The sequence below is a fragment of the Podarcis filfolensis genome, assembly GCF_964270895.1.
Source record: "Podarcis filfolensis genome assembly, chromosome: 17".
Classification (NCBI taxonomy): Eukaryota; Metazoa; Chordata; class Lepidosauria; order Squamata; family Lacertidae; genus Podarcis; species Podarcis filfolensis.
This window is the reverse complement of record NC_139621.1, coordinates 33,989,248-34,011,685: the sequence shown is the minus strand read 5'-3', so window position 1 is coordinate 34,011,685 and position 22,438 is coordinate 33,989,248. Positions and strand designations below refer to the sequence as shown.

The following is a 22,438-nucleotide window of genomic DNA, read 5'->3' as shown; positions in this document are numbered from 1 at the left end:
CGGCAAGCCCGAGGCTCAGTGGTTTAACCCACAGCGCCACCCGCATCCCATTTCTATACTGTAATACTGGCACATGAGGGAGAAGGGTGCAGCCTCACCTCTTCCTCAGCAAGCTAGTTCTTTTTATGGGAAATCATTCAAATAATAATCTATCTAGCCTGATTTATGAATGAGACACTCCAGCCAAGAGCTACATGGCATAATTATTCCATTTGTGTAGCCCAGTTATTTCTCCTCACCACGACCACCACCATGCAACAAATAAGGTGCTTTGAGCCATAAGCGTAGATGGAAAGCACTCACCTGCAAAATGAGCTTTGTATCCTGCGGCACAATTGTGACTATCCGGGATCCTCTTTCAACCTTGCGCAGTGTCTCACTATTGGGGACAGATGCGTTGCCCAAACCTGACTGCAAAGCTGAAGATGCCACAGTCAATATAAAAGCTCAGTCCCAAAGGAAGAACTATTTACATTTTTTGTGAGGAAAAGGTGCCTAATAAAAAGGACGCCAGGCATAAACCCCAAGCACAGATATGCCGGGTTTTATCCAATTAAACTGTCCCAATAGCACAAGGATTTCTGCCACTGTGCACATTTGATATAAGTTTGCTGATTGAGAGTGAGTGTGTGTGTTGTGTGTGTGTGTGTGTGTGTGAGAGAGAGAGAGAGAGAGAGAGAGAGAGAGAGTGAAGGCCTTTACAATGCTAACGGCTTTATAAAGTATGGACAATGTTATGCTCATCCTCTCTGTGCTGCTATGGCATGGGGAAAGCGAGCTCCTATAAAAAGTAGGAACATTGGTGGCCATTTTGAAAAATCGAAAGCAAACATCCATCCATAGGTGGATGTTACATATTTAAGGGAAGGGCTAACAGCATATCAAACAAGAGGAAGTCCAAGAAAGGATCAGCTGACCAGGGCACCCTTTTGTTGCTAGCCACGCTGGGGATATTCACCTTTCAGGGATGTGTTCCTCAGCGACAGGCACTGGCAGGTATGAGCATGCGTTGTCAACAGCAGAAACTCATCGTGGATGGCAAAGGATGTGACGTTTGAAGCAACCTGTGGGAAACAGAGAAGAATCTCTGCAGTAGGTCATTATGGGGGACATTATGTTGGGGAAGGGCTGAAGCTCAGTGGCCGACCATATGCTCTCCAGGCAGAAGGTCCCAGGTTCAATGCCTGACATCGCCTGAAACCCAGGAGTGCCATAGCGGTCAATGCTGACAGGACTGAGCTACCTGGACCAAGGGACTGACTCAGTACAAGGGAGCTTCCTATGGCAGAGGGGCAACAAAGGAGCGAGAGCTGGAAGAGGAGCTGGTACCTCAACTTCGTTAATAAACAAGCGGCATCTGTCAGTCAGACCAAAGATGGTTTCCTGAGGAGACAAAAGGCAGAGAACAGCACAAGGTTAGAAAGCAAACCTGCCATAGATTGGATACCTATGAATTCTGTACAGAGAATCAAAACCAGGCGCCGACTGAATCCAAAGCCTGCTAACGAAATAAACAACAAACAAACAAACCATCTAAAATCTAGACTTGTCGAAATCATCTGAATGAAACAAATACGTATAAAATTCAAAATTATTTTGGATAATTTATTCTGCTTCCGCTCATTATAGAGATGGGAAGAACTATGCAGGGATCTGAAACTTCACCCTTACCACTGCCGGAATATTTATTTTATTTGATATATATATATATATATATATATATATATATATATATGCGCGCACACACACACACACACACACACACACACATATATATATATATATATATATATATACACACACACACACAAAAAAACACCGTTCATTATCAAATTCAAGGATGATTTACAAAACATATTGCAACAGCATATTCTAAAACCACAATAAGTCAAGTACAAGAACCATAATAGAAAAATATAAGCAGCATTACTTAAAGCAGCTTACTTATAAGCAGCATTAATTAAAAACAGTGAGTACTTGATGAAAGGAAAAAGTCTTTCACAGACACTGCTCAGAATTGTTTCTTTTTGTTTTCCAATGTATTTCTTATCAATAAAATATTCGATGCGGCGCAAGCAGATTTTTATTCTGAAAGTGTGGCTCAGAGGAAAAAGCTTGAGAACCACTGAGTAAGGTCACAACCAGGTGCTCAGTGCTCCTAGACTTCACACTTATTTTTACTTACTTCACCACCAACCACAGCCAGTGCAGTCTGCATACATGGAGAGGGAAACTGGACAGCTGAACCGCTGCTGTTCAGCCAAGGGGTGACAACTGGTGTTTCAGCTCCTGAAGTGGGAGGGGAAAGACACAGCAGGTCTATGTGATAAAGCCAAGACTAGTTTTTTTACCAAATGCAGGAGGTTCAACATCTTGGAATGATGCTGAACAGGCCAAGCTTGCAATCTGGGTGGCATCCCCCACACCACCAGATGAGGGAATGTCCCAGAGCCAAGAACATGGGTGCTGCCTGAAGAGTGAAGGGAGAAGGTCCTCTAGAAAAGTTGAGCCCAGGAAAACACCATTCAGCTTTACATTCGCTCATTCTCACGCTTTCTCTCACCTGGGCTCTGAAAGGTCTGGTGACGTTATAGAAAAGACTTCCCCAACCTGGTGACCTTCCAGGTGTTTTCTGGACTACAACTTCCATCATATCCCTGGCCATTGGCCACGCTGATGGGAGTTGTGGTTCAATACATTTGGCTGGCACCAGGTTAAGGAAGGCTATTCTGGAAAATAGACACCTGCACACAACTGTATGCATCATTCGCGCACAGTGCATGGTTCACCACACCATCCAGCAGATGAAAACATTAAACGCGCTAGAAGTTAGACAAGGCAAAAACTCAGCTCATGGATTTTTGTGGCATTTGAGCCTACGAAGCTGGCTTATAGGAAAAAGTAAAGGACACCTGGATGGTTAAGTCCAGTCAAAGGCAACTATGGGGTTGCAGCACTCATCTCGCTCACAGGCCGAGGCAGCCAGCGTTTGTCCACAGACACCTTTCCGGGTCATGTGGCCAGCATGACTAAACCGCTTCTGGCGCAACGAAGACACAGTGACAGAAGCCAGAGAGCATGGAAATGCCGTTTACCTTCCCGCCGCAGCGGTACCTATTTATCTACTTGCACTGGTGTGCTTTCAGACTGCTAGGTTGGCAGGAACTGGGACAGAGCAACGGGAGCTCACTCCGTCGTGGGGATTCAAATAGCCAACCTTCTGATCAGCAAGCCTAAGAGGCTCAGGGGTTTAGACCAGAGCGCCACCTGTGTCCCTGGTTTGGCAGGCACCAGGTTAGGGAAGGCTATTCTAGAAAATAAAACACCTGCACACAACTGAATGCATCATTCGCACACAGTGCATGGCTCACGGCACCCTCTAGGACAGCCTTTATCAACCTGTGGGTCCCCAGATGTTGTTGAACTACAACTCCCATCACCCCTAGCTAGCAAGGCCAGAGCTCAGGGATGATGGGAGCTGTAGTCCAACAACATCTGGGGACCCACAGGTTGAGAACCGCTGCTCTAGGAGATGCAAACATTAAATGTGCTAGAGGCTAGACAAGGCAAAAAGTCAGCTTATGGATTTTTGTGACATTTGAGCCTACGAAGCTAATTTATATGAAGACAGAACACTGGCCCATCTAGACATGTACTGCCTGCTCTGGTTGGAAGCAGCTGCCCTGCAAAGTCTCAAGCAGGGGTGTTTCCCAGCCATTTGTATCACATGTCCTTTTAACTGGAAATGGAGCCTGGGCCACTGTGCAGTCAAAACATGTGCTACAGCCCTTCCCTTCCCATGTCAGGACTTCCAAGACCAGCCAACCGGATAAGAGAATAACAGTGACCATACATACCCCAGATGTACTTCATTATTCGTCCATCAGAAAGTTGCAGAGCCACAGCTTTGGTCTTTGGGTTGCAACACAGGCTGATGACATCGCCATCCACAGTCACAGGTGAGCTACGAAAGGTGCACAAAAGGGAGGAAGCTGACTGTGCTATGCTCAACCTGAGACCAGTCATTTTTGCATAAATGACTAAGGGACTAGAAGGAGAATGCAGGTTTCGGAAACCCAAACCACACTCTGAACTGTTCCTTCAAAGTGATCCCTAACAAAGCAATAATTGCAGCCCTCCCCAATAATTTGTATTGGTTTTCATGTAAATACAAGAACAACATATAACTACAGTAACTGGTCCAGGGGTGAGCAAGGCATTCTGACAGGGCCACATTCCAAATATTATTTAACCAGATTTCAATGGGGATTTCTATCATTTAACTAGCAAAGTCTCCAAAACTCTTATGACAATCGCAGTCTCTAGCCTTCAGTGCCATTTTAACACAGATGGCTAAAATGCATCAGATGCATCTAGGCTTCAGTGTACAGTGGTACCTCAGGTTACATACGCTTCAGGTTACAGACTCCGCTAACCCAGAAATAGCACCTTGGGTTAAGAACTTTGCTTCAGGATGAGAACAGAAATTGTGCTCCGGTGGCGTGGTGGCAGCAGAAGGCCCCATTAGCTAAAGTGGTACCTCAGGTTAAGAACAGTTTCAGGTTAAGAACGGACCTCCGGAACGAATTAAGTACTTAACCTGAGGTACCACTGTACATGTTTGTGGAGCTGGTGTAGCACAGTGGATAAATGATGGATTTGGATTAGGAGGATCCCGGTTTAGCCACAAACCACAAAGGGTGGCCTTGGGTAAGTGACAATTTTTCTGTCTAACCTATTTGACTAGAATAGAAATATATCAAGAAATATATACCATGGTCAAGAAAGGCAGCAAGCACAATGAACAATCTCACAAGGACTCTTACTCCCAGGGTTTTCTAACACCCACTAACAATGCATATTAACTGGTTGTCCGGCTGCAATACTGCTCTTTATAGGCATCGGAACACACAGATGGCCGACTGGGAGAACAAGAAAATACACAAGGATTGGCTTTCCACAGTTACTGGGGTTTAAACAGCCAAAGCCTCTGCAGTAGCTGAACCAGCCAGTCAGACCCAAAAGGGTCCTGCCTTAGCATTCCAGAACCACGCAAAGGAATTTCTGAAATTAACACAGCACACATAATACCCTGTTCAATACCAGATATCAATGCTTCCCTCCTCTGCCGATGAGGACAGATTCAGATGGTGAATGGAGGTGTGAGCTGGGAGGTACCCCTGGCCAGCAGCCAGGAACAGGTCATCTTGCAACCAGGTGACAAGGCGAAGCCACAGTGGATTTTTCCCGTCTCTGTTGTCGCCAAGGTCAAATCTGTGACAGTTTTCAAAAAGAAGAAGCAGAAGAAATTGTTTGTGTGCCTCATTAATGAGGAGCATTAACTATCCCCACCTCTGCACAATTCAAACCCTTTCTAAAATACACCCAGGCAACACGGCATAGAGAATGGACAATATAAATCTCAGTATTATTTGGAGGAGTCGTCTATTAGCCCAAGGTAACCAGTTCTGGCAAGTCAGGAGGCAAGCAGAGGAAGAGGGTTATCTACGGATTCTGCAAACACTTTTATTGCCTATGTGCATCCCAAGTTAGCTTTGGAGAGCTAAGGGCTGATTCACGTGTGTATGTTCTATCACATCATCAAAACAGCTCCATCTCCTCACTTCATTTAAAAGGTAAAAGGTAAAGGGACCCCTGACCATTAGGTCCAGTCGTGACCGACTCTGGGGTTGCGGCGCTCATCTCGCTTTATTGGCCGAGGGAGCCGGCGTACAGCTTCCGGGTCATGTGGCCAGCATGACTAAGCCGCTTCTGGCGAACCAGAGCAGCGCACGGAAACGGCGTTTACCTTCCCGCCGGAGCGGTACCTATTTATCTACTTGCACTTTGACGTGCTTTCAAACTGCTAGGTTGGCAGGAGCAGGGACCGAGTAATAGGAGCTCACTCGTGGCGGGAATTTGAACCGCCGACCTTCTGATCGGCAAGTCCTAGGCTCTGTGGTTTAACCCACAGCACCACCCACATCCCTGCAAACATCTCCTCACTTCATTTACCGTGCTTTAAAACTGAATCAGTTTACATGTTTACTTTACCAGCCACCAAGCGTGCAACTAATTGTTTGTTGAGAAATCAAATGCTGATCTGCTGGTGGGAATCAGGTTTGAGGGCCACTTTTTTACACGTTATAGTATTCAAGTGCACGCCTAGGTTGTTTCAACTGGTTCACGATTCTGGATAGTAGACAGACATGAAGCTATAGTTTTTCTGTCTCATACGTTAAAAGGAAACTATAGCTTGTTTGGCCAGGTTCGAAGTACTGAAACAAAGGGAAGCGAAGCATGCTCTCCTAATGCTCATGACTTATGAAGCTGCGGTTGTTCTGGTCAAACTGGCTCATAATGTGAAGAACCAGTGAGTTAGCCAAAAAAATAAAAGCTAAGAGCTTGAGGAATAACTGTATGTGGAATGAGAGATTGGGAAGAGGTGAATACAACCTCCCTGTCTTAGGAGAGCGCAAAATATGGTCTGAAGCTCAACATAAAAAAACCGAAGATCATGGCCACTGGTCCCATCACCTCCTGGCAAATAGAAGGGGAAGAAATGGAGGCAGTGAGAGATTTTACTTTCTTGGGCTCCATGATCACTGCAGATGGTGACAGCAGTCACGAAAAAAAAAGACACCTGCTTCTTGGGAGAAAAGCAATGACAAACCTAGACAGCATCTTAAAAAGCAGAGACATCACCTTGCCAACAAAGGTCCGTATAGTTAAAGCCATGGTTTTCCCAGTAGTGATGTATGGAAGTGAGAGCTGGACCATAAAGAAGGCTGATCGCCGAAGAATTGATGCTTTTGAATTATGGTGCTGGAGGAGACTCTTGAGAGTCCCATGGACTGCAAGAAGATCAAACCTATCCATTCTGAAGGAAATCAGCCCTGAGTGCTCACTGGAAGGACAGATCCTGAAGCTGAGGCTCCAATACTTTGGCCACCTCATGAGAAGAGAAGACTCCCTGGAAAAGACCCTGATGTTGGGAAAGATGGAGGGCACAAGGAGAAGGGGACTACAGAGGACGAGATGGTTGGACAGTGCTCTCGAAGCTACGAACATGAGCTTGACCAAACTGCGGGAGGCAGTGGAAGACAGGAGTGCCTGGCATGCTCTGGTCCATGGGGTCACGAAGAGTCGGACATGACTAAACAACTAAACAACAATAACAAATGGAAACAATACAGAAAGTCAAGGGAAGAGTTACCCTGGTCACCAGAGCTCACCCAGCCAGTAGCCAGTACAGACGTACCTTGGTTTTCAAACAGCTTAGTTCACGAACAACTTGGAACTCGAACATCGCAAACCCAGAAGTAGTTGTTCTGGTTTGCGAACTTTGTCTTGGAAGCCGAACGTCCGGCGTAGCTTCCGACTGGAAGCCGCACGTTGGTTTCCGAACGTTTTGGAAGTCGAATGGACTTCCGGAACACATTTTGTTCGAAAACCAAGGTACCACTGTGGTTATATGTATTGGTTTCACATTCTTCAGTAACAAATATTCTGCACCAAGTTTAACTCCCGGTACCTGTATGTCTTTTCCAGCCGAGGGAGTGCAACTTTGCATCTACTTCCACCAACTGCACCAGTTTTAACTGTGGAGTCTGTGTCTGTCTGGCCATCTGTCAAAAGGCAAAAAAGAGAATAAGCGATGGACTGACTTCAGTATCAGCCTGGGAAGTTTCCTCCGTTCTGTTCTAAATTAAAAGCAGATTGAAAGCCACCATCCCCACCTGGCCTTTTATAATGCAAGGAGCTGAAGCCATGTTTTTGGCGAAGCCACGGGTGTACGTACCCGCTCTATAAATGGAAATCCTGTTGCTAGCATCCAGGACAGCAAGATCCCCACTTCTAGAAGGTTCCATAAGGAAGGCAACTTGATTGACAGAACAGGGGAGCTGGAGCTGATAGGTACAAAGAGGTGGAGGGGCCACAGCGTGACGGAAGGCTGTCAACAGCACCTTGTCTTCAAAGAGAAAGAGGAGGGGGGAAATCGCTTTAATGGGAATCAATGCATAGCGGCAAAGGCCAGACTAAACATACAGACATCATCACAGATTTTTTCATATTAAAATCCAATGCTTCTTAGTGGAGTCTGATCACTTTTTCCAGCGGCCGATCGTTAAGTATAGAGCAATCACATGAGCTAAGGGTATGAACAGGCAGGTCACAGGTTTGAATGCTGCCTCTAATCTGAACTCACCAGGTGGATATGAATAAGACATTATATTCCTAGAGCCTCAGCCGCATCTGCTGATCAAAATACCAAGCTAGCTTACAGGGCAGGTCAATAACAAGACTGAACTTCCTTACAGGATTCTTGTAAAGATTACTGAAACACTCTATGACATGTGAAGGGCTTTGAACACATAGAAAATTCCTTATAAATATTAAGATGTACACTCATCATGCACAGGAGATGAGGACGACAATTGTCTTTTTACTATCTTTATAGATGTTTTGTCAGTTTCGACTGAGTTTCTTTGGAGGATTTCTAGGTTCCTTCAAAAGGGTCCTTCCCTCATGTTAACAAGCCCTTGATCAGGGCTGTGTATACCCCACAGTTAAAATAATTGTTCTGCATGGAGAAAAAACTAAATTTCATGACCTGTTAATATTATGCAAAATTAAGCGAATTTCTATGTACAGTGGTACCTCGGGTTACATACGCTTCAGGTTACATACGCTTCAGGTTACAGACTCCGCTAACCCAGAAATAGTGCTTCAGGTTAAGTACTTTGCTTAAAGATGAGAACAGAAATCGTGCTCTGGCGGCGCAGCGGCAGCGGGAGGCCCCATTAGCTAAAGTGGTGCTTCAGGTTAAGAACAGTTTCAGGTTAAGTACAGACCTCTGGAACGAATTAAGTACTTAACCGGAGGTACCACTGTATTTGCCTATTTTGCATCATTTATTCTGCTTCTACTAGCTATGGGGAGGAGTCCTGCATAGGCACTACTGTAAACCTGACAGAGCATCTTCTCCATCTTGTGAAATGCTGGGTGGAGTGGGGGAGATAAGGGAATAAATTCAGATTTAGAGTTTGCAAAAGCATGGCCTAATTCTTTTTGCGCAGACTTCTCAACAGGCGCAGTCCACCTTAAAAAAACCCACAACAACCTCGCTCAACAGAAACGTACCTCCATCAATGACTGCCACGCTAGCCAAGTCGCTTGCCCCTTCGCCGCTGCTGCGGTCCGTACTCCACTGCCAGTCATAGCAGAGGTAAAGCCACTGCTGGCAGAGGATGTGGAGTCTGTACGGCATCTCTTGGTCCCATGCCAGGGACACAATGGACTGGCTGCCTTCCGAGCTATCAAAATGCAGGCTTTGCTTCAGGTACCAGTGGTAGTTTCCCGTTGTCCAAAGCTGAACTGCACACAGAACACACAGAACGCAGGACTGTACATTAGACACCCCCCAACTTGTAGTAGAACAGACACCCCCCCCCCAACTCTGAATCTCTCTTGCCTTTGAGGTATTAGAATCTCTTCTCTGCCCAGTTGTGTAGCATTCAGCTTGGTTTGAAAATGAACATTTCCCAAGTGTCGGTAGTCACCAAGTTCTTTTGCCACAGATGCCTCTTTCTCCGCATCTCTTTTTAAAATTTATTTATACTTTTCAAATTTATACATTTCATTAGTTTTACAATCAATTTAACATTTCAAATTTTGACTTCCTCCCCCCCCCTTTCTGCGGTTCCTTAAATTTATTTTTCAATATCTTCTGCATATCCACATCCATTTAACTTGCTCATTTAATTATCTACGGTAAATATATACTCTTATAAAACTGCAGGTTATTACAATAATCCTGCTAATGTTTTCATCTGTTTACAGTTTATCTGTAAACATTCAATAAACCATTTCCATTCTTTTATAAAACGTTTGTTATCTTGATTTCTTATTCTTCCGGTAAGTTTCACCATTTCTGTATATTCCATAAGTTTTTTTTATGCATTTTGTATGCATCTTCCTTCGCTGAGACTTCTGCTTCTTTCTACTTCTGGGCAAGTAACATTCTTTCTGCTGTAAAAGGTAAAGGTAAAGGGACCCCTGACCATTAGGTCCAGTTGTGACCGACTCTGGGGTTGCGGTGCTCATCTCGTTTTATTGGCCGAGGGAGCCGGTGTACAGCTTCCGGGTCATGTGGCCAGCATGACTAAGCCGCTTCTGGCAAACCAGAGCAGCGCACGGAAACGCCGTTTACCTTCCCGCCAGAGCGGTACCTATTTATCTACTTGCACTTGGACATGCTTTCGAACTGCTAGGTTGGCAGGAGCTGGAACTGAGCAACGGGAGCTCACCCCGTTGCGGGGATTTGAACCTCTGACATTCTGATCGGCAAGTCCTAGGCTCTGTGGTTTAACCCACAGCGCCACCCGCATCCCCTTGCTGCTGTAGTAGCGTACATAAATAAAATTCTATATAATTTAGGTAGTTCTGTCTTTCGCACTTTCTCCACATCTCTTTAGCCTGGAGGTTGGCAAGCGGGAGGCCAGCAAGTTGGCAAGCGGGGGGGGGGGGCGGATTGGCCTAGGTGCCTCCAGTTACTGACATCTACCCTATATGATTTGGGTTGCATGAAAAGTCTCTCTAGTGCCCTCTCTCTTTCTCTCTGTGTCCTGAGAGTTTAAAATGTATCTCCTCAATGGCAGCCATCACACATATTGGTGCATGCACGTTTCTGCAGTTTAGTCCTCCACACGACTGGAAGCATACAAATGCGAGCAGACAGCCATGCACCAGGGTACTTGATAGAGGCCACACCTGACTGTGAGCCAGTCTGAGGAGTTCTGGTACACCAAGAGTCAGATGATGATGCTATGTTCTTACTGTGGGGTATGAAACACAGAGCAGACAAAGTACAACATTCCTAGAGAGGGATGTTTGTTCAGCCAGTAGATAAACTTCCTGTTTCCTCCTGGGCTGGGACAAACTTCCTCTACATGTGACCAGAGGTGGGCGTGACCTTACCTGTGCCTTACAAAAGCACAGGACTGGCCACCACATCTCTCTCTTCTCCATTTTGCTTTTGCCGAAGAAGTATCCGCCTGAGATGCTCTCTTGGCTTCCAAAAGAGAGGACAAAGGAACTATCTCCTTATGGGATAGATTCCAAGTGTATATATTTTGTAACTTAAGTCTGCCTTCTGGGATCCATTTGTGAACAGAATGTGTGAGTAAACTATTTTATACTTTTTATACAAGACTGTGCTGCATCTATTTCTTTTTAGGAGGAAATAAAAGGGGAATTACCAGGAAACTTATTTTAGAAGCTTAAACAAGCCTGGTAAACCTATCCGCTGTGTAAGTTTTAAAATGGGAATGTTACTCTGCTAAATTATAGAACTTGTTAACGCAAGTTGGAAAGGATATTGTTAAACAATATATCCTCTCCTGCCTCCCTGAACATTCCCACACTTACCATATGTCTTTGGTTGAGTTGTATCTTCCATTTTCAGTTCTTCCAACCATACTGCCAATATCATGGAGTCCAAATTCCAGAGTAGCTCATTTACCTAAAGCAACATGGATTGGGGTGTCGTATGAAGCCGGAGCCATTTCCAACAGAATTTATTTTCCTTCAGTCGAGTAACATCTCCTTCACAATTTAAAACGATGATTTCTAAAGAATTCTAAATCCCTCCAAACAAGGGGAGGGCAAGAAATCTTCAGATTCAGTTAGCTGACTACTACAGTGGTACCTCAGTTTTTGAACGTCATCCGTTCCGGAAGTCCGTTCGAATTCTGAAACATTCAAAAACCGAAAACTGAAAGTGGAAGCCTCAATACGGAAAACTCAAAACAGAAGCTGTGTTTCCTGTTTGACTTCTGGGGCGTGTTCAAAAACTTAGGTATTTGCTTCCAGGTTTTTGGCATTTGAGTTCCGAAATGTTCCAACTACGGAGGCATTCGAAAACTGAGGTACCACTGTATTCAGTTTACAAACCCTTCAGAAAGTGGGTCATCTTACCTTGACTTGGCCTTTCTGGAAGGGAAGTGTGAATTCACCATGAAGAAGTCCATTTTTTTCAAAGAACACAACGTCGTGTTTGTTGGCTTTATCTTGTGTGGATGCAATTAAGCTTCCAGAGGGCCTCGACAAATAAAATGAAAGTGTAAGCTAGGACAACGTTTCGGACAATTCCTCAAGCATGCATTTTTATTTTTTAAAAAAGATGAACTAGTGAAACATCTGTCAAAAGGAAAGGTGGAAGGTGAAGAAGGGAGACCCTATATAGAGTGGTACCTCGGGTTAAGTACTTAATTCGTTCAGGAGGTCCGTTCTTAACCTGAAACTGTTCTTAACTTGAAGCACCACTTTAGCTAATGGGGCCTCTTGCTGCTGCCGTGCCGCCGGAGCACAATTTCTGTTTTCATCCTGAAGCGAAGTTCTTAACCTGAGGTACTATTTCTGGGTTAGCAGAGTCTGTAAACTGAAGCGAATGTAACCTGAAGCATATGTAACCCGAGGTACCACTGTATATTGCAGAGAGCTTCTGAAGTTGGAGGTTCCTCCTGTGTTTTCTAGAGTACAGCCCCTCAGAACAAAATGGTCGCCATTGAGAACCAAGCTTTCCCCTCCAGCTCAGCCCCCATCTACAACCACCTGCAGGAACTTTTCCAAGGGGGTGGGTGAAAGCCAGTACTACAAATATATACATACAAACTGACATTGCTAGAGTCAGAGAACAGGGCTACCATTTCTCGTAGATCTGGGAACTCAACAACAGTGAATCCTGAGTAGATCTAAAGCCTTGGCCTCTGAGAAATTTATATGCAAGGCTTACCCCTTCATTGCTCCTCAATGCCCTGCTGTCTGGGATGCAAACAAAACCGGTCCACCCACCACTGAAATTCTCACTTCTTTCCCCATTTCCCTCCATCTCTTCCAGCCTTTAATTCAGGCTTCCTCAAACTCGGCCCTCCAGCTGTTTTTGGCCTACAACTCCCATGATCCTTAGCTAGCAGGACCAGTGGTCAGGGATGATGGGAACTGTAGTCTGAAAACATCTGGAGGGCCAAATCTGAGGAAGCCTGCTTTAATTAATGGCACTGCTGCTAAATTCAACTTCACAAACTACATTTCCCAGGATCCTTTGGGGGGAGCCACAGCTGTTAAAGTGGTATGATACTGCTTTAAATGTATAGTGCAGGTGGGGCTTAAGTGGGTTTCAACAGTGAAGTCACCACCTTTAAAATCCATTGGCTGGTGAAGTTTCAATGGGCATATGTGAACACAACACAAACTCATTGCGCACCACAAAACACAACTCTTCCCTACTCACTTCCACGCCAGTGCTTGTTCTAACCCTGGGACAGGCTCACTTGTAGTCTGCAGAACAAGCTCTCTGCTCCACACCCTGACTTTCCGAGCTCCTGCATTTTCAGAGGGGGTGGGGGGAGAGAAACATGCACACAGTAGCCTCGTTAGAATTGTTTTCCAAGCTTCAGGATCTGCAGACTATGTTTCCCCCAAGTCTTCCAGGCAGCCTTATCAGACAACACAGGTTAATATTACATCTTGAGCAGCTGTACATTCATTGCTCAGTCTGTCTGATGGAGTCTTTCCTCTTTTTAAGGAAACTGGCGCAACGCCTATCATTATGACTGTACACATTATGTGTGAACCCATGTACAGGGACACCATAGGTGTGTTTGCATGCAATATACATGTATGTCCTCTGCACCCATGTTGTCCGTATTTATGGGCGTTTATCTACCCAGTATCCCAACTGCAACGCTGCAGCCATGAGAGAAAATAAAAATGATGCACTCAAGGATTATCTCAGTGCCTGGGGTGGGAATAGCTTTTGTGTTTCCTTAACTGTGTATCAGGCTGTGGCCCGTTTATGTTAGCCCAATACTGCAGCAGGAACCACATAGAACTGAGATAGCACATCTGCCTATGTCTTCTTGGAGTTCTGTCTCTTAAGAAGACATTAAGGGTATGAACAGAGCCATGAGAAATACCTTAACAATGTATATTAATAATGGTGATGATGATAGAGTATTCTTACTTTTTAAAACATGATTTTTTTATTATTATCCCTTATTCAAGCAGGTGTTGTGTGTTTTTTTAAGCAAAAAGCATTTTATTGTTTTGAACTTATACCAACCTGTCTCTGGGCAAACAGCACTCACTGCAAAGTACTGTCCATCTCCTCTCCAGGTGATTCGAGGTCTACGGTCATCCCATGGCAGAGCAGGCAGCACTTCCTGGGGAAATAAATGATAATGCACTTCCTGTTAACTGAGATGCAGGTGGCTATGTGCCATTTACTCCTAGTCCCCTCCCCCCCTTGGTTGCTAGCTTAATTTTCCCTGGATGAGACTGAAAAACCGAGGGCCTGCTCTGATTGGCTGCAATCGCATGACACAGTAAACCATAGTGAATAACAGAAACAAACCACAAACTCTGGCTTTACAAACTGTTGTTTGCTTCAACCCCAAACCCACCACAATATACGATATGAAACCATTCTTTGCTAAGAAATCATGGCTTATTGGATCAAAACAAACCAAAATCCCCAGTATGAACATATCACTAATTTAGGAACTGTGATTTGTCGTTCCATCCTGTGCTAGGAGTGATCCTCGTGTTCAGAGTAAACAAATAACTATGGGATGTGCAAACTGGGCCTTATATTTCAATTCAGTGTGTGAATAGGCTTAGGGACCTTCACGACTGAGTGGACATTTCAAACTGGATCGCCTCAATTCAACACTCTAACCACTACACGACACTCTGTGATCCTATTTAATGCAGGTATTCCAATAAGAACAATTTATTCAAATAGGGGTGTGTGCCTTTCTTATATCCATCATTTTGCCACTGTATGCTTTTTATACTTATTTGTGTACACACATAACCAATATTTATAATGAATACAGTACCACTGGCTTGGTGCGAGCTGCCTTCTTGCCTTCTGATCCGTGAAACTGGGTTTCCTTTTTACCCCAACCAACAGTAATAAACTTTCCTAAAAGTCAACAAATTAGCAGCATTTGTGGTGTGACATTTTAACAATCGGACAAAAATGTATTGCCCACCCCATCAAGCTTCACAATAATTCATTTTCGTTCTCAAAATCTTTTGCAAGCTTTACAAGTCACCATGCCAACCACCTTAATCAACTTCATTGCTGGAGACCAGCAGTAGACCATAATAAGAATAAGAATAAGAATAAGAATAAGAATAAGAATAAGAATAAGAATAATTTATTATTTGTACCCCGCCCATCTGGCTGGGTTTCCCCAGCCACTCTGGGCGGCTTCCATAGAAACCAAAAATACACTAAAATATCACACATTAAAAACTTCCCTGAACAGGGCTGCCTTAAGATGTCTTCTGAATGTCAGGTAGTTGTTTATCGCTTTGACATCTGATGGGAGGGCATTCCACAGGGTGGGCGCCACTACCGAGAAGGCCCTCTGCCTGGTTCCCTGTAGCTTTGCTTCTCGCAATGAGGGAACCGCCAGAAGGCCCTCGGCGCTGGACCTCAGCGCCGAGCAGAACAATGGGGGTGGAGACGCTCCTTCAGGTATACTGGGCCGAGGCCATTTAGGGCTTTAAAGGTCAACACCAGCACTTTGAATTGTGCTCGGAAACGTACTGGGAGCCAATGTAGGTCTTTCAAGACCGGTGTTATGTGGTCTCGGCGGCCGCCCCCAGTCACCAGTCTAGCTGCTGCATTCTGGATTAGTTGTAGCTTCCGAGTCACCTTCAAAGGTAGCCCCATGTAGAGTGTGGGATCCAAATGGTCTGCATCCTCCAGTCGTGCCTGGAGTTGTTCAGCAACCACACGCTCAATCACCTTGCCCAAGAATGGAAGATTTTAGACTGGGCGATAGTTGGCCATACTGGCCGGGTCTAAAGATGGTTTTTTAAGAAGCGGTTTAATGACCGCCTCTTTCAGCGGATCTGGGAATGTTCCCTCACAGAGGGAAGCATTCACCACCCCGCAGAGCCCATCGCCCAGCCCTTCCCGGCTTGCTTTTATTAGCCAGGATGGGCAAGGATCAAGGAGACAGGTGGTTGGTTTCACGCGTCCAAGCAGCCTGTCCACATCCTTGGGGGTAACGGATTGAAATTGATTCCATGCAACTTAAGAGTTTATGAAGTCTTGATTCAGACATAAACATGATATCTCTTTCTATTATTCTATTACAGGGGGCTACACCTCTCCATCCACAGATAAGCTAAAAGCATTTGTCACATTTTAGGGACACATTCCAGCCAGGCAAAAATAAACACACAAAAAAGACATGGAGCAGGGTTGGTAAGGCTAAATAGTTATCTTGAGGGCGACATCCTGCATTGTAGAGTCTGCACTGAACAGAGGGTTAAACTAAGTGTCTTCCCAAGTCCCTTCCAACCTTATAACAGCCAAAATGAGCAGCTGGATCCAGCTCTCTGGTGCGGTAATTTCAGTTTTCATTTGGTTCTGCCTATGCATTTCATTCAATTTTTAAAACTGCCGCCGTGCATTTTTTGAGCATCCCGTATCTGCAGCACCAACTCACCTTCTCCAAAGTCATCTTGGTGGATTTGACTTTCTGTAATAGGTTCAAAGTCCCTCGTCATCAGGATGAGAGTCTGCTGACCTGTGTCATAGTGTGAACAGCAATGGACTTTAAAATCAAGACTCTGCCAAGATGAACTAATATAGCTTACTTATCACACCACAGAATTCCAACCCTTCTTCTGTGGCTTTTGGGACAGCACTACATTCTCTTTTTAGACCACTGTTTTACTTATATCATTAGCATTACATAGGCTTCTCCAGTTCTTACTTGATATTTACCAAATACGGATGTACTCTTACATGACATTGTCCGATACTGCTTCTGCCCCAGTGATTCTTTATTATTTGGATTTGGTACATTTTATGCAGCCTACCTAGACATTCTACCACATTAAATGCAACATAAATTGTATAAATAAAACAAGAGATTTAGGCTACAATGATGTCTTTCAACAAGCCTTCTAAAAGCTTAAACCCAATTGATAACTGTATTGGATCTGACTTGATTTTATGTATGTGTTTTTTTGTTTTGTTTTTAAATGTTTCAATATATGCAGTTTTAACTGTTTTTATATACATAACTGTTTTATATATGTGATTAAACTTCGAATCGTTTTGGGATGCCTCATATGAAGCGATTTGTAAGTGAACTAGATAAACAAACAAACATGTGATTCCCAATATTTTAAAGTCTTCTAAAAAATAATACAGTGGTACCTCTGGTTACATACTTAATTCATTCCGGAGGTCTGTTCTTAACCTGAAATTGTTCTTAACCTGAAGCACCACTTTAGCTAATGGGCCTCCTGCTGCCGCCACACTGCCGGAGCACGATTTCTGTTCTCATTCTGAAGCAAAGTTCTTAACCTGAGGTAATGTTTCTGGGTTAGTGGAGTCTGTAACCTGAAGTGGATGTAACCTGAAGCGTATGTAACCCGAGGTACCACTGTATTCAGTTAGCACATGACAAAGACATTTAAACTCGAAGAACAGCTGACAAAACAGTAGCAGAATATTAACTTAACAGTTATTACTTCTGTATTGCCATTAAACGTAAAAAGTGATTGCTTTCAGTAGGAGCTTCTGGATCTCACAGACACAGAGACTTTGTTCAGATCTGAAGCTGGTTCAAAGAAAACCTTGGTCTGCCAATTGTTTCAGAAACAGGTATGTGCTCCCCATTCCTCTTGTTCTCATCAGAAGTAATTTCCCCCACCCTAAATAATACTGATTTAGTGTTATAGGTGCACTGATGCTGACAACTGTTAAATGCTAACTAAGCAGGTTTTCTTGTCAAACCAAGGCCTGAAGCCAAGCCTGGAAGTTGGTTTCGTGAAGAAGAGAATCGGATTCACAGCCAGCACTGGTGAACCTGTAACACTAACCCCGAAAGCACACAGTTCCCAAGGCCTATTACGGTTTTGCAATGGGTCAGTGTTATATCATCTTCAATGGACCAAAAGGTAAGGAACGAGGCTGAAAGGATTGGCTTTGGAACATTGCTCCACACCTGTGGCAAGGAGAACGAGCTCTTGGTCAGGACTCCAGCTCATCACAGTTAGACCGCTGTCCACACTCCCGACACACTCCAACTGCAAAAAGATTGAAGGCTGTTAACTCATGCTGCTGCTCCTGTGCCTTTTAACAGCAGCCTGACACAACTTCACAAGGGATTTGACAGTGTCAAATGGAGGATAAAGCCATTAAAGGGTACTAGCCGAGGTTGCGATGTACTCCCTCCGATTACAGAGGAAGTATGCCTCTGAATGTCAGCGGCAGGGAACCACAAGTAGAAGAAGAAGAAGAAGAATTTGGATTTGATATCCTGCTTTATCAGTACCCTAAGGAGTCTCAAAGCGGCTAACAATCTCCTCTCGCCCACAGCAAACACTCTGTGAGGTGAGTGGGGCTGAGAGACATCAGAGAATTGTGACTAGCCCAAGGTCACCCAGCAGCTGCATGTGGAGGAGAGGGGAAGCGAACCTGGTTCACCAGATTACAAGTCTACCGCTCTTAACCACTGCATTCAAGTCCTGTTTAGAGGCTTCCCATAGGGCACAGTGATTCAACAGGTGGCCCGAGGGCCACATATGTCCCTTGAGGGCTTTTTTGTGGCCTTCAGCAACATTTGCCTTCCCAAAGTCAGTAAACAAGGCGCTGTGCTATGGGAAGGTGGTGTGAGGGCTCTGATAGGATCCTAGCATCTCCTTTTAACTTTCCCAAAGCCTAGATAGTGCTTTCCCAGCTTTGGGAAGGAGGTGGAAGTGCTCTAGATGCGGCAGCTAGACTGGTGACTGGGAGTGGCCACCGAGACCATATAACACTGGTTCTGAAAGATCTACATTGGCTCCCAGTACGTTTCTGAGCACAATTCCAAGTGTTGGTGCTGACCTTTAAAGCCCTAAACGGCCTTGGCCCAGTATACCTGAAAGAGCGTCTCCACCCCCATTGTTCAGCCCAGACACTGAGGTCCAGCTCCGAGGGCCTTCTGGCGATTCCCTCACTGCAAGAAGCCAAGTTACAGGGAACCAGGCAGAGGGCCTTCTTGGTAGTGGCGCCCGCCCTGTGGAATGCCCTCCCATCAGATGTCAAGGAAATGAACAACTATCTGTCATACCTGGTTTGTGTTCAGGTTGCACAGTATGACATCTCCAGTCGCAGTAGCCACACAGACAAATTCCTGATCAGGCAAATCCTCAATGCCCACAATGAACCCGCTTCCATCTTCTGGTAGAAAACCCTCAGCTAGCAAAGAAACTTCATTTGTGACCTTTAAAACAGAGACAAGGACCCGCTATAATGCAAACATGTTGATTTGATCATGCGAGTTGGCTCTTAGCGGAAGACCACAACCAACATGTGCGTTAAACTGCAGTTAGTTGCTGGTGCTGCTGCAAACTGCTGGAATCATCCTAGCAAAAATGCATGTTTGTTGGCATACACATAATCTACAAAAATATGTGGATATATTTTGATTACCCTTTTACTAGGATTCTATGCAATGGCTTAGCATCCAACACTGGGAAATTGTAGAGTGCCTCTTTACTGATTGTTTTGAGATGCTGGTGTTCATGGGTTAATTCTTTTTATATTAATTGCTGTGATGAATTTAAATTCTGTTGTACTTGAAGAAATGTATATTATCCTGTACACCTTGAAGTTGATGGGCACACTACACAACACCATCATCATCATCATCATCACAGAAAGCAGTGGTTTGCAAACTTGTTTTCTTAGGAATCTTGAAGTCCTTTGGAAATCTGTCAGGGGTTCCTTACTGAGAAGATCTTTAATAGCATAGGAAATTTAGTGAATGTTCATGAACATAGCAAAACCTAAGGAGCCTGGTCAGCAACAACCAGCAAGACCTGGAAGTATGTTCTAGAATATATCCCAGAATCCTTTGCAGAAGTTCTGTAGCAGAGGCACAGAAATGATTCTTCAGCAGACACACCAACATGGCAAGGATTTCCTGGGAGCAGGAAATCGAAAGACTGCCACCTTGAACGTTGTGGTGTTAATCTACACTCTTCTGCAAATACACACGCACACACAATTTGAATAAAGTATTTAATAAAAAATATCCACATGCTTTCTGTCTTGCAAAATTAACTCAAGAATCTACCCAAACATTTTTTTAATGCCAGAAATTATCTCTGTATGGAGTAGTGAATAAAATACATTGTTGAAAGCATACACAGGCTCAATTCCTTCCTTTGATTGAAAGTATTTTATGCCCAAATATTCACATCATTAGGCCTATGAAAAGCCAAGGGCTCACTATGGAGAAGCGGCAAAAGTAGTCAGCAATGGACTGTTGCTAGGCAGGCCGTTCTTAGAATGCAAAAACCAAAACTGACATGTGCTATCTCACCTCTTGTGTGGTAGGATCCACCTCCACAATTCCATACTCTGTACTGACTAATAACGTCCCCTTGTCTGCACGGAGACAGAAGCCTTGAGGAGTTCCAACAGTCCGGACGGGCTGGCATTCCCAAGTTCTCAGCAATTTTAGATTTCTCATGCTGTCTTCAGTGCATACAACTGAAAAGGGGTAAAAAGGAATTGCTCTTCTCACCCTAAAGACCAGATCAAAGTAACAGATTGCACCTAAATAAAAAGGAAAGAGAAGCATGCGTTGAAAAATGTTAATTCTTGAACACGAATATTTGAAGCAGTGTCAGGAAACTAAAATTGGGAGTGCTTTCAGACAGGGGGTTTTATATGGTTGTAACCAGGGCTGGATTTAGGTTTGATGAGGCCCTGAGCTACTGAAGGTAATGGGGCCCTTTGCATGTCCAGCTGTCCTTTGTCAACAATAAATTGTTGCTGTTTTTTGTGTTGAATATATGCTATATGGTCATTTATGGACCTCATAGGTATCTAAAGCCATTTGCACATAACAAAAAATGTATTTTATCAAAGCACATCCAGTTCTTTTCCTTTGGATTTTTTGGGGGGCCCAAAGAAAGTGGGGCCCTAAGCTGTAGCTTGTTTAGCTTATACAGTCATACCTCGGGTTAAAGTTGCTTCAGGTTGAGCGTTTTCGGGTTGCACTCCGCGGCGACCTGGAAGTAACACAATGCGTTACTTCCGGGTTTCGCCGCTCGCGCATGCGCAGACGCTCAAAATGACGTCATGCCAGTGGCGTAGCGTGGGTTGTCAGCACCCGGGGCAAGGCAATTTGCACCCCCTAACCCGTGGATTTTATTGGGGGCAGAGAGCTGCGAGTGCGAGCGCGCCCCCCCCCAGATGTTGCGCCCGGTGCGGCCAGCCCCCCCTGCACCCCCACGCTACGCCACTGTGTCATGCGCATGCACAGAAGCAGTGAATCATGACCCACGCATGCGCAGGCGTGGGTTGCATTCTCTTCAGGATGCGAAGGGGGCTCCGGAACGGATCCCGTTCACATCCAGAGGTACCACTGTACATAAATCCGGCACTGGTTGTAACACACAGATCAGTGGGAGAAGACTTGTTTTAACTTGGAGTACTGTGTCCAGTTCTGGGCACCACAGTTCAAGAAGGACACTGACAAACTGGAACGTGTCCAGAGGAGGGCAACCAAAATGGTCAAAGGCCTGGAAACGATGCCTTATGAGGAACGGCTAAGGGAGCTGGGCATGTTTAGCCTGGAGAAGAGGAGGTTAAGGGGTGATATGATAGCCATGTTCAAATATATAAAAGGATGTCACATAGAGGAGGGAGAAAGGTTGTTTTCTGCTGCTCCAGAGAAGCGGACACGGAGCAATGGATCCAAACTACAAGAAAGAAGATTCCACCTAAACATTAGGAAGAACTTCCTGACAGTAAGAGCTGTTCGACAGTGGAATTTGCTGCCAAGGAGTGTGGTGGAGTCTCCTTCTTTGGAGGTCTTTAAGCAGAGGCTTGACAACCATATGTCAGGAGTGCTCTGATGGTGTTTCCTGCTTGGCAGGGGGTTGGACTCGATGGCCCTTGTGGTCTCTTCCAAATCTATGATTCTATGAACTTGCTTGCACGAAAATTATAGATCCCACAGTAAACTGTCACTGCACCATGACCAATAAAAGGAACCCAGGATGGAGAGTTAGTTTTAGCACATCCAAAGATTGTGCTGTTTAAGAAAATAAAATAAAATGGGGGGGGGGCGATGGAGGACTATTTTGCACCCAAGGGCCCCGTCATTCTGCCCTTCACCTGCTAGTAAGGTGATAATTCGCAAAAACCAGACTCCTCAGCTGTGGGGGAGAGGAGAGTGCACCCCCAACCCCTGGGGTGCAGGCGGCACCGCGCGCTCACCTTACAACAAGCGGCTCCCAACTGCCCGCGTGCAACTTCGCCAGAGACGCAGCGCGCCTGCCATAGTCAAGAAGCCACTGTGCGGGCGGAGCGAGGGGTCGAGCATGCTCAGTGGAGATCGCG

General features: G+C 44.9%; 1 protein-coding gene across 1 annotated transcript in view; it reads right to left on the bottom strand.

The window, feature by feature from the left end:
• ELP1 (elongator acetyltransferase complex subunit 1) overlaps positions 1 to 22,425 on the bottom strand; it is a 43,774-nt gene extending 21,349 nt beyond the window's left edge. Inside the window, exons 1-19 of the mRNA XM_083592877.1 lie at positions 22,316 to 22,425; positions 20,409 to 20,644; positions 19,152 to 19,304; positions 18,045 to 18,126; positions 16,533 to 16,613; positions 14,904 to 14,989; positions 14,126 to 14,225; positions 13,295 to 13,385; positions 11,980 to 12,103; positions 11,431 to 11,524; positions 9,145 to 9,378; positions 7,802 to 7,972; positions 7,535 to 7,628; positions 5,104 to 5,274; positions 3,858 to 3,964; positions 2,186 to 2,289; positions 1,330 to 1,383; positions 959 to 1,064; positions 304 to 419 (exon numbers count right to left, since the gene is read on the bottom strand). Coding sequence (XP_083449003.1) covers positions 304 to 419; positions 959 to 1,064; positions 1,330 to 1,383; positions 2,186 to 2,289; positions 3,858 to 3,964; positions 5,104 to 5,274; positions 7,535 to 7,628; positions 7,802 to 7,972; positions 9,145 to 9,378; positions 11,431 to 11,524; positions 11,980 to 12,103; positions 13,295 to 13,385; positions 14,126 to 14,225; positions 14,904 to 14,989; positions 16,533 to 16,613; positions 18,045 to 18,126; positions 19,152 to 19,304; positions 20,409 to 20,558 — 2,118 coding nt within the window. The 5' untranslated portion in view covers positions 20,559 to 20,644; positions 22,316 to 22,425. The remainder of the gene's footprint in view (positions 1 to 303; positions 420 to 958; positions 1,065 to 1,329; positions 1,384 to 2,185; positions 2,290 to 3,857; positions 3,965 to 5,103; positions 5,275 to 7,534; positions 7,629 to 7,801; positions 7,973 to 9,144; positions 9,379 to 11,430; positions 11,525 to 11,979; positions 12,104 to 13,294; positions 13,386 to 14,125; positions 14,226 to 14,903; positions 14,990 to 16,532; positions 16,614 to 18,044; positions 18,127 to 19,151; positions 19,305 to 20,408; positions 20,645 to 22,315) is intronic.
• Positions 22,426 to 22,438: the final 13 nt, after the last annotated feature.